This window comes from Dysidea avara, chromosome 4 (assembly GCF_963678975.1).
Source record: "Dysidea avara chromosome 4, odDysAvar1.4, whole genome shotgun sequence".
Taxonomy (NCBI): Eukaryota; Metazoa; Porifera; class Demospongiae; order Dictyoceratida; family Dysideidae; genus Dysidea; species Dysidea avara.
Window position 1 is genome coordinate 3,444,055 of NC_089275.1, and position 11,453 is coordinate 3,455,507.

At 37.2% G+C, this 11,453-nt stretch overlaps 2 protein-coding genes across 2 annotated transcripts; both read left to right on the forward strand.

Moving 5' to 3' along the window:
• The first annotated feature begins 2,444 nt into the window (after positions 1 to 2,444).
• LOC136252796 (uncharacterized) lies at positions 2,445 to 8,295 on the forward strand. The gene is made up of 12 exons (XM_066045363.1): positions 2,445 to 2,570; positions 4,662 to 4,746; positions 4,793 to 4,882; positions 5,730 to 5,828; positions 5,885 to 5,986; positions 6,157 to 6,491; positions 6,878 to 6,934; positions 7,000 to 7,079; positions 7,132 to 7,279; positions 7,347 to 7,390; positions 7,450 to 7,477; positions 7,548 to 8,295. Exons 1-6 carry the CDS (start codon positions 2,445 to 2,447, stop codon positions 6,465 to 6,467), a joined length of 813 nt encoding a protein of 270 aa, XP_065901435.1. The 3' UTR covers positions 6,468 to 6,491; positions 6,878 to 6,934; positions 7,000 to 7,079; positions 7,132 to 7,279; positions 7,347 to 7,390; positions 7,450 to 7,477; positions 7,548 to 8,295.
• Positions 8,296 to 9,838: 1,543 nt separating this feature from the next.
• LOC136253002 (TNF receptor-associated factor 4-like) lies at positions 9,839 to 11,453 on the forward strand. The gene has a single exon (XM_066045590.1). The coding sequence runs from the start codon at positions 9,901 to 9,903 to the stop codon at positions 11,317 to 11,319; it is 1,419 nt and encodes a 472-aa protein (XP_065901662.1). The 5' UTR covers positions 9,839 to 9,900; the 3' UTR covers positions 11,320 to 11,453.

The following is an 11,453-nucleotide window of genomic DNA, read 5'->3' on the forward strand; positions in this document are numbered from 1 at the left end:
TCCTATATAACCTAGGATAGCATTACCTTGCTCGTGCTATATGAAAAATAAAACACTCGGCACTTGTCCTTGATGCTAATAATGCACTCGGCTTCGCCTCATGCTTTATTAGCATCTCAGCCATGTGCCCCGTGCTTTAGTTTTCATATACATGTAGCACTTGCAGCAATGCTTAACCTTCCACTGCTTCTACAATGGATAGTAGAATAATTGTAGTACCCAGTGATTAGAGCTTTATCCATCTGCTTTAGTGTTAGCTACAGATGAAGGCTCATTTGCTATAGTAATGACAGAACTATCAGAGGAATTAGACATTATATCCTCAATTGACTGAATAGTAATCGACTCACTGGAGAGTGCACTTCTTCACTGTAGTCAATTTGAAGAATTGTATTCATTGTTTGAATCTCTTTTGACAATTCTATGATTGCTGATATATACATATATGAAATCCTTGTTTGTATAAGGAATAGATATCCCTGTCTGACTTGCTGTAGTTTGCCACAAGTTGACTGAACAGCTGCTATTGTTCATAAAAGTACAACCATTCAAATCATTTGATAGCTCATACTGATACAATAACTTTTGCTGTAGTATATAGGACTATTTATAGCACAAAAGTAAAACCACAAACCATAATTTATAGCTGCATCACATGAAATCATTACTTATCATTAGTTAACTCCACACAGAAAGTACACCAATAAACCAAACAAGACTACTTGACATCATTCTACGTAGTGTTTTGGTGCTACGTTTAAGGCTACTTTCTAATGTACTGTGAAAGTGACTGTTATGGCCACATCAAATCATTCAGTTTGTATAGTCGTGTACATAGAAACTTTTGGTGTAGTAAATTTGTAGACTTAGTAATACCTGCAGGCTCAGCTATATAGCAACTTATTCCTGAAGGATGCATACTCTAATGATGGTACAATATAGAAATCTTGCACAGGTTGACTATTTCTTTATAAGTTTTCAGTAATTAGATACCTCACAGAATAGGGGACCAAGCTTGCTATAACACAACATAATATTGTGCACTAGTGTTGATAGTTTTAAGTTGGTTGCATGCATTGTTATATTTGGCATGATACATATTATCAATATAGTCATTAAGGTGTTTGCATATTGTTGATCCAGGATACAGCTCAGTTTCATACAGGGCCAAAAAGAGCTTCCTACTATATCCTGTGGTAGCTAATAAACACATTGTTAGCAACATACAGGGATTTTCTGGTCATGTAGCTTCACCATACACTAGGACTCGTAATTAACACGAGTTTCACAAATTGTTAGCAGCCGGAATGCACACAAACTAGTTTAACAAAGTAACTCACGAGTAGATCACCGCGTAGTTTGGCATGGTAGATGTTCATTGTGTATTTTGGCAGGTTTTGTTACAACCCATAATCAATTCTACTGTGACACATGTTGAAGTATTTCCGTGATACCTCCAGGCTTACATCAACCAACGTAACAGCAATGTTACCTTCTCCCATCCATCATTGAAGCATTTAGGTAGGTCTATAAAAGCAATCTAGTGGTAGAATTGGTATTGTGGCACGGTGTATGAGGGCTATCAGCCTTCACCAGCTTGGGTGATTAGTGGTACCCCAGGGTACACATTTTCCTTTGATCTCGCCCACGCAAAGTTTTATAAATATACGATAATATCACTGCTGAAGGTACAGTATTAACTGCATGGGAAGGATGTGGAGCAGGAAAAAAACAATTCATCCAATGTAATCCAAAATTGTATTTTCCATAAATTAGCTGGACAGTGTAAGGCATTCTCAAATGTTTTAGGAAAACAGTTGTAAGGCATTCTCTAATGTTTTAGGAAAACAGTTGTAAGTTTATAAATATCAACCAATCATAAAAGCCACGGTTCTGCATGCGCAGTGCATTGTTCAACTAAACTTGAAGACAATTCTGAATATCATTCATCATTAACAAAAACACTTTTGGTTAAGTGCATGCAGCTGCTAAAAGTGTTTTATACATTGGTATAGGAAAAGACTTCTCACAGATATTCCATTAAGCAATTCTGGGTTTGTTAGCAACCAATCTACAATATTACGAACCAGCCTCACCTCACTGGTAGTGTGTTGTTCGAGCGAAATGAGCTAGCAATAGTGGTATGATTTTTGGTAACATTTCAATCAATCTCAATTGTCACATTTAATGTCCAACCTGTTGTCAACTTTCATAAACAAGCAGTTTTGGTTTGGATACATGAAAGGATTATTTGTTAATTTCAGAGTCATGAAAGTTAAATATAGCTACTATACTCATTAAGCTGAAATTTTTGTGGTGTAGGCCCCGCCACATGATGAGATGATAAGGGCGAATTTAGGGGGGTGCCCTCCAAAATTTTACGATGTGCTAGCTAGAAAGATATAGTAGAAGGTACAGTACAGGTACATCTAAAGCATGAAAAAATGGAAAGAGTTAGAGGTGAAGAGCTAATCTCGTCTAGGAATCAACATGAGAGGAAAAAGGGGTGGCTACCACTGCTAGAAAATAATGATGTCAGTTTGTTAAAGTGGCTCACAATTGCTTATTTGGTAAGGTTCAGTCAATATTATTGCCAAATTGAATCTCAGAAAGCTAAATTTGTAAAATTTTCCTGTGAGGGCATGCTCCAAGACTTCTAAGATAACCATGCTCCTCATGCTGAGTGTTCTTCTCACACTGCACTACTAGTTGTATCAACCAGATGCCACATTTTTTAGCCCCACTATAAATGCCCAGGCCCTAGCTTAGCAGGCCCCCTTGAGAAATCCTAGATCCACCCCTGCTTTACTAAACCATCACATAGACTGTGTTATGGAATATTGTACACTCATAATACTTATTCTGGACTATATAATAATATTTTTATATTAAATATTTTACCCTGGACTGCAAAGTTGTTGGAATATTTCCATCCTCTGATCTAATTTCATTAGAAGCTTTGATTTCTGTTTATACTGCTACAGGCTGGTATACATACTTTGACTCAACAATAGTAACCATATAAACCAGCCACCCACAAGCACAGTGTTGGTATGGTTAGGCATCACTGTCAACTGTCCTAGTAAATGACTGGATACACTTGATGCTCCTATTACTGTTTACTTATTTGCTTGGTACTTGTAATACTGCCTCATATTACTGTTGTTCTAACCTTACTGCACTATGGTCACCTACACATGTAGCTTTGCTGCTGAATAACTACTATAACACAAAGCAGCTTAAACGTCAAAAAGCAGCAAGCCAGCTAGGAAGGAAGTTGGTATCAGTCAATCAGATAGTCAGTCAATCACCTACCAGCCAACAGCTAGCATGCAACAACCAACCAGTTAGCTATAGTCAGCAGCAAACCGACTAGTCAGCAGCCAACCAGTTAATCAATAGCCAACCAGCTGATCAACAGCCAACCAGTTAGTCAACAGCCAACCAGCTGATCAACAGCTATATAACCAGTTAGTCAACAGCAAACCACTGGCCCAGCTGATCAACAGCCAACCAGCAGGTCAGCAGCTAATCAGCTAGTCAATAGCTAACAGTGGCTGACCAGCCACCAGAATTAGTAGCAACATAACAGCAAAATTTATAGTGTGAAGTACCTACAGTAGCAACAGGAACAGTGATAAAAAGTAATAAAGGTAATATAAGCAACAGTAAAGTTCTGCAAACCTTTAAGGACAGCAGCTGTACACAGTAGAAAATTAAAAGTTTTGCCGTGGAATTGAGAGGTGTCTGGGATTAAGGTTCTAAATTAAATAATATGTATTATGGAATATTTACTTGTATACCTTCTTATGTTTAACATGTTGTTCTTGCAGTTCTGTGGCTCTGTAATTATTTTGAGTGCTAGTGCATGTTCTCTATCAAGTTGACATACATACTTTTTCACATGCTATAAATTTATATATTTTATATACTAACTATAAACTTCAAACTAGCATGTGTACAGTAAGTGATCATGGCACAAGTGGATATATATATATGTGTATGTTTTTGATGCATGTGACCCGGTCTTCAAAAAGTGGTCTTAATAGTCTTTCCAAATTCTCAGGTTTGACTAATCATAACTCCTCATGTTTTCAACCCATCACCTTCATACACCAAACCATAGTTCTATGTTTGGGTATATGGGACTAAATTTCAGGGTGATACCACATTCACAAGTCAAGTTACAGGTTGCCAAGTACATGCAATTGAAAAGGCTATAAGATCCTTTTCGCAGACCAGACCAGCATCTGAACCAGACAAATAACCACTACATTACTTTTATACCTCAGCTATGATATATTTAATAATCATCTCTCATATATGCTCAGACTATGAACAACAACCACTACCAAGTGAACTCCAGTGATGGAAAAGGAGTCTATAATGTTTTTATAATAGCACAAGAATGTTCTCAACAACCAAACTGTACTCCTCAGTGTACACAGTTGGCTTGTGAATATCTATGCCGTCACATTATTACATGTACTAGCACCGACTATGTTCAAGGACATTTATGCAAACACTGTCACAAGGTAAAAAGTGTAAGTAACATTTCCTGAATGTCAAGGAATTTTCCACATAGTAAAGGAAAGCACACTATTATGTAATGCTGTGTTTGCAGGTGAACATAATACATAACCACTGTGCAAGTACCTCAGACAATATATAGTCAGAGTCTAATTGATGCTGCTGTAATTGCTGGCCACCATTATGATCATATAAGTGTTGTTGAATCTGATTCTGGTAAAGGATCATCATCTATATGCAGATTATATTTATTGTAACACAGATGCCAGAAGTGATATAGAAGCTCTGCTACAACAACAGCAAACTATTAATGCTGATGCAACCAATAGAAATGAAGAGAACTGTACTGCAGGTACAAGCTCAACACACAGAGTACTGTACGTACAAAGCCTATACACGACTCAGATACATGGTAACAAAAAGATATAAGGGGGAAGGGGACAAATGTAACAACAACTTTATAAAATACTGTACTGGCAAACATAACATCATATTTCAAATGCTAACCAGACCATTATACGTAAAAGGTTATTGGATGCGCATGTATGTTATAAGTTGATGGCAAAATAACCTATTTAGTTTTGATGTCTGCACCTACCAAGGTGAAACAGGACATTCACTGCACTTTGTCATTTTCAACTCTGTATTTTAAACTGTTCTGTTTTTGTCTGTTGTTGTAATTATTAATGTGTTGTGAATGTACATTTGTATGTTTGTGTGGGGAGCACTTTTGCAGGCAATGCTTTCTGTGTATCCCTGTATTTGACAAAAATTGATAATATCATCTAATCTAATCACAAGTTACATGCATAGGTATTTAACTTTCCATTACGCTTAGTGGATAATACATTTGAAAGTAAATACATATCTAGATATACTGTACAACTGGCTGCAGCCTCCTGATGGCTGAGGGTGTATACGAGTAGCAGTTTGTGACATAAAAGTAAAGTATACCACTCCCCTTTTACTGCAAGTAATGAACCCTACTATCTGTTGATCAATCATGGGCTAAAATTTGCACTCAGAGCATGTCATCAAAAATATTTTAAATGTTCAACCCATTTAATCCTGACACCTTGATTTTCAATAATATCAGTTGTGATAATTATACATTTCTATATGTTACATTCACCTTGTTATGCGTGCGTACATATAAGTAGCATTGAATATAAAATACAAACCTTACCAACCTTGCCTAGGTACACAGGTAAACATACCACAAGGTAAGGATGATTCCAGGCGTGATCTGGTTACCAGTCAGACCAGTCCAGTAGATGAATTGGACGCTAATTCCTCTGGTAAGCAGTATATCCACCATCAGCCTTTGATGGTGTTACAGTATTTCATCATGCAGACACCGATGGTATGCTGCATGAAGATCCAATCACAGCACAACAGCAGGATGATGATGTTAGCAGCACTGATGTTCCTAATGTCAAAACAAAGAAAACATCAGGTATACAATATGTAAGAGCATATACAATCTATTACTGCTGGTTAGTACATGTAATACAGTACACATGCACACATTTGCTGTACGTTGAATACAACTACATGTACTGTAACTCTAAACACACTATTCTTCACAGTATCTCATACACAATGTCATAATAACATCTTTTGCAGCAGATATTGCTGGAAGGAAGAAAGCTATTCAACTTTATTTGGATAAAATCAAAAAATGGAATAATTGTAAAATGTATGATCAGCATATGTTGGACCATGTCCTCACAATATTGATGCAAGCTGATGCCAGCTGTAGAGTGTTAGAAGAGAATGACACCAACATCAAGGAATTTGAAAAGAAGGAAACCTTTGCACCAGCACAAAAAATGAGAAACAGTTGGTTTTCAAGAAAACGTGTGGAAATCCAGGACGAAAGAAAAAACATACACCTTTTAGGTAACAATAGAATTGCTACTTCGATAAAGGTGTGACATGCATTCTGTATAAAGGCAACCTATAGTACGTTCACGTTGAGCTGAATCCTCAAAAACATTTAATAATTCATGGATGCAATTACACATGATCTTGAAATTTGGCTCATTTGTAGTACTGCTTGATCCGCTAAAAATATTTCAAAATCTTTTTGTTCAAATGTTTGACATAATATTTACGGCCAATCAAAATTTTCACAATACATTTCCTATGGGGAAGCCATATAAGTACATTGTCCATTACAGCCCTTTCCCGAACTTGTAATGGAGCCAAACCGTACGTGTCTGTTGTTGACACCTTTGCTATTACCAATAATCATCTGGTTGGCTGAAATGTTAACTCTGTCGAGAAAAAATCCACTTTTAATTTTTAGCTGTTTTTCAGGATTCAGCTCAACGTGAACATACTATAGTCAGTACACAAGAAGTACTCTTTGGGAAAAATTATAAAACAATGAAAATATTGTGTAAGCCATACTGTACTTTTCTGCAATGCTTACTCACATACATTGTTCTCCCCTCCCACCTCAAGTGTACTGACAGAAGCGAGCTGTAGTGATGATAAACAGGCATCACATGTCAATGATAAAAACTCAACTGTGAAGAGTAGTGGTATGTATATATGCTTGATATAATAAGTATAAAATTACACTAACCTCCAAAGGGCTCAAAACAACGTAAACGTTGTAACTCGTGTGCAGGATGCAGTAGAGATGACTGTGAAGATTGCTCCAATTGTACAGACATGCCTAAATTTGGTGGACCTGGAAAGAAAAGGAAGGCATGCATCCTGTGTAGATGTATGAATATAGGTGAGAATGACAAACGTAACTATACTAATTGTAAAAAAAAAACAACAACATGTGCATGGTAATGCAGCACAGAGCAATTCCTTGAGAGAAGAAACAGACAATCAAATAACGGTACATTACAGTATGTTTTATACATTGAATATAATTACATTCTTTTTGCACATGATTAGATTAAAGAAGGAAATGCTGATAATTCTGGTAAGAACATACTTGATGTCTCTCATACAGTATGGCTTAATGTACACTATAAATTTTTTGCCTTATGTAGCACCCAACAAGGTCTGGGTTGATGCGTCAATATTTCTGGAAGGGTTGGGAAGAAGAATTAAAGTAACACGTGGTGATGGAAACTTCCTGTTTAGATCAATATCAATAATCATGTGTGGCAATGAAGACAATCATTAGTTTATCCGCAGAACACTAACAACGTTCTGTACCCATAACCAGAACCTATTTCAGCGTTTCTGTCACCCAACTCCCATTAAAGACCACATTAATGGCATGATGTTGGATAGAATTTGGGGAACAGATCTTGAAATCCATGTGGCTGTATCACTATGGCAGGTCAACATTTACGTGTGTCAACCAAATACCTCAGATTCTTCATTCATACTCATGGATTTGCTTCAAGCCATTCGCACAAACAGAACTAGTATGCTGTGAAGAATGTTTCCAAATACCACGTCCATCAGGAGTACTCCACTTTGAGTTGTTTTATGCATCCACGTGTCACTATGATGTGATTGTTGGGGCAAATGGATACGTTCTTGACTATCCACCAAGCATGCCAGAACAAAATGAAGCATATGTTGATTTAATGTAGTATGAACTAGTATGCTAAACAGTTTACTGTAGCAATTGTTGAACAATATAGTACGCTGAACAGTTTTTGTAGTTATAGATATACTAACTCCTGGGGTTAGTGTATCTAAGGTGTAGTATGCTGTTAAAACTGTTCAATAATTAGAATATGTAATGCCGGCACATTTCAAATAGAGCTCTGGCCGTGCGAGACTATGTAACTAACACTCACTGTATTTTACGCACCAGCATATTCTTGAACTCGTGCGGCTCACTGGTGAGGGAAATAACCACTTAATTATATATATATATATATTTATGATTGTAAAACTCACAAATTTGAGTATAAAAACAATGTCTTTAGATTATTAATTACTGTTTTTCATTGAATGTGTCAGTGTTGATTGAAGAATACTATCAAAATCATTTAGGCCACACCAAGTCAAACCTTAGTTTCTGGTCACCCGCCCGCATGGTAAACCTGGAACCCTAGTTTATGAGGACTATTATTAATATTACAGGTGCTTAAGTGCATGTGACCCAGCAAGACACTTATTTTTTACTGCAAAAGATCGAGATACTCTAATAGAGCAGTCAGGGATTCCAATAGAGCAGTCACACTACTCTTAACTCTAATATTAGGTATATATGCCACACTAATAAAATGTTTCTAACTATAGCTAGTTTTGTCCTTGATTATATAGCTGTTCAGATTATAACTGTTACTAATGCTTCTGTAACCAAAGTAATTTCAGTAGCATTAACTACTAGCCCATGCAGATGGGCCATAGCTTTAACTTTATAATTCAAATGTAGTCCTCTAATGATTAGTCTAGTAACTTCAAATTCCTTATCACTGAACACTACAGGGGTATGGAAAGCTGGCAACATTCGGTGAGCTTAACTAAACTTAAAACTTTTCCATAACTAAAATTAGATTGGCAAGTAGAAATCCTTATAGTTTAAACATTCCCAGATGATCACTAAAAAACACTAGTCTGGAGCACTCAATGACTCAAAACTTTGACAGTTACTTTTCTCAAGGTTTACTGAATAGAAGGCTGGAAACGCATAGCTAGTGGGCTAAGACTTCACATTTGAATGAAAAATTTCTGTGAAAATAGAAGTTAAATTTCATTTTGGATCATGATCATTTGAACAACTTAGCTATAAGTCATAGTAATACTTTCCTGACATAGCTAATGAGACATTTATTTCACCTGGAAAGCATAAGTAGCTACATGAGCAAAACATTTCCTATAGTATATTCTCAATAAATAAATAAATATACTTAAATGCTATACATCAGTGTATAGCTAGCCATGATCCATCAACAACTTTCCTAGTGCATTTTTTGCCGAAGCACAACTACTTATGTTGTTGGTTAAATTTAACTAAAAACAAAATCAACATGAATTTGCTAAATTGAGCAAATAATAATACCATACGGTATATTGTCACAGTAGCGAATCTATAGTCCTGAAGTCCTGATCATCCGCCCGCCCGCATCCATTTGTATGCTTGGGAGTGACCAGAAACTAAGGTATGACTTGGAGTGGCCTTAGGGAAAAAATATCATTGATTGGTAGTTGATTCCATAGGGTAATTGATCTTGGGTAAAAACTAAATTTGTATGCATCAACAGTAGCAGATGGTTTGATGAATTTATCCTGGTTTCCTCGTAAACATCTAATTGCTCTATGTGTAGCCCCATTACGTAATTACCATGAAACGGTAATTTACGATTGGCCGCACGGAATGAATGCCTTCGCATAACAAAAATTCATAAGGAATTGATCCCGCCCAGAAGCAGGGTTGCTATGTCGACGGCCTTGCAAGAAGTTGGCGGATACGAGAACACGTTTATTGATGTTCCCCACGAGCGGTATATGTGTAAAATATGCCTCCATCCCTGCCATGATGCTTACCTGAGTGGATGTTGTGGTCACAACTTTTGTAAGTCTTGTTTGGATGAGTTTAAGAGGATTGCGAGATCTCAGATATGCCCATTTTGTCGTAATGACGAGTGTACTACATTACCAAACAAACTAGCTGATCGAGAGATAAGAAGTCTTCAGGTGATGTGTACTAACAAGGAGAGAGGTTGTGAGTGGCAGGGTGAACTGAATGACATCAACAGCCACCTTAGAAACAATGATGGTTGTCAGTTTGAGGATGTGAAGTGTTCCAATGAGTGTGGGAAGATGTTACAACGACAATATCTGACCAGTCATGTTGAGAATGAGTGTCCTGGTCGTATTGTTAAATGTGAGTTATGCCAAGTTACAGGTAGGCATCGGTTTATTGAGGGAGAGCACAAGGAACATTGTCCCAAGCTTCCCCTACCCTGTCCCAACAAGTGTGAGGTAGGGAGTGTCCCTCATGAAGACATGGAAGCACACAGAAAGGAGTGTCCTCTTGAGATGGTTCAGTGTGAGTACCACAATGTGGGGTGTGAGGAGAGGATGATGCGTAAGAGGAAAAGGAATCATGAGGAGGAAAAAATGGAGGAACATTTACTAATGATAAAATTTAAATTAGCTAAAACAGAAGAGAGCCTTGCAGCCACTGAAGCTAAACTAAGTTCCACAGATGCTAAACTATTTCAAACTGAGAATAAACTTGCAGCCAATGAAACAAAGTTATCATCCACAGAAACTAGACTTGACAGTCTTGAGGTAATGGTTCATCGCTTGATCAATACCACTGGAACTTCCAGTAATCTCATTGAATCAACACAATGGTACAGTCATTTAACCACCTTGACAATGAGGGTTACAGGTATCACTCAGGTCTGTCCTGTGATAGTAAAGATGTCAAACTTTACTTACTATAAAACGAGGGGTATCAATTGGTACAGTGAGCCATTCTACTCACACGAAACAGGGTACAAGTTGTGTCTGCTTGTTTATCCTGACGGTAATGGTGATGGCAAAGGTACTCACCTGTCAGTGTACCTGAACATCATGAAGGGTTCACATGATGATGAGCTAACATGGCCACTGAGGGGAAAGTTTGAAATTACTCTGTTGAATCAACTAAACAACAGTGAGCATTGTTCAAGATCAGTGATCATCAATAATGATCATAGGTATACTGGTAGAGTGACTTGTCGATACAGAGCCGTTGGTGGATTCGGGGTTTCAAAGTTCGTCTCCCATGAAGACCTCCTCAAAGTTACTATCAAGTGTCAATACCTCAAAGAAACCTGTGTCTTCTTCAAAATTAACTTGCTTTAGACAAACAGCAGAAACCACTATAGTCATACACATCTAGGTTTAGATTATGTACTTACATATATCTGAAGTGTATAGCTGCGCATGCATGCATTGTAGCATTTTGACATGTTGAGTTTTAGAGTTGAATAGTGTTA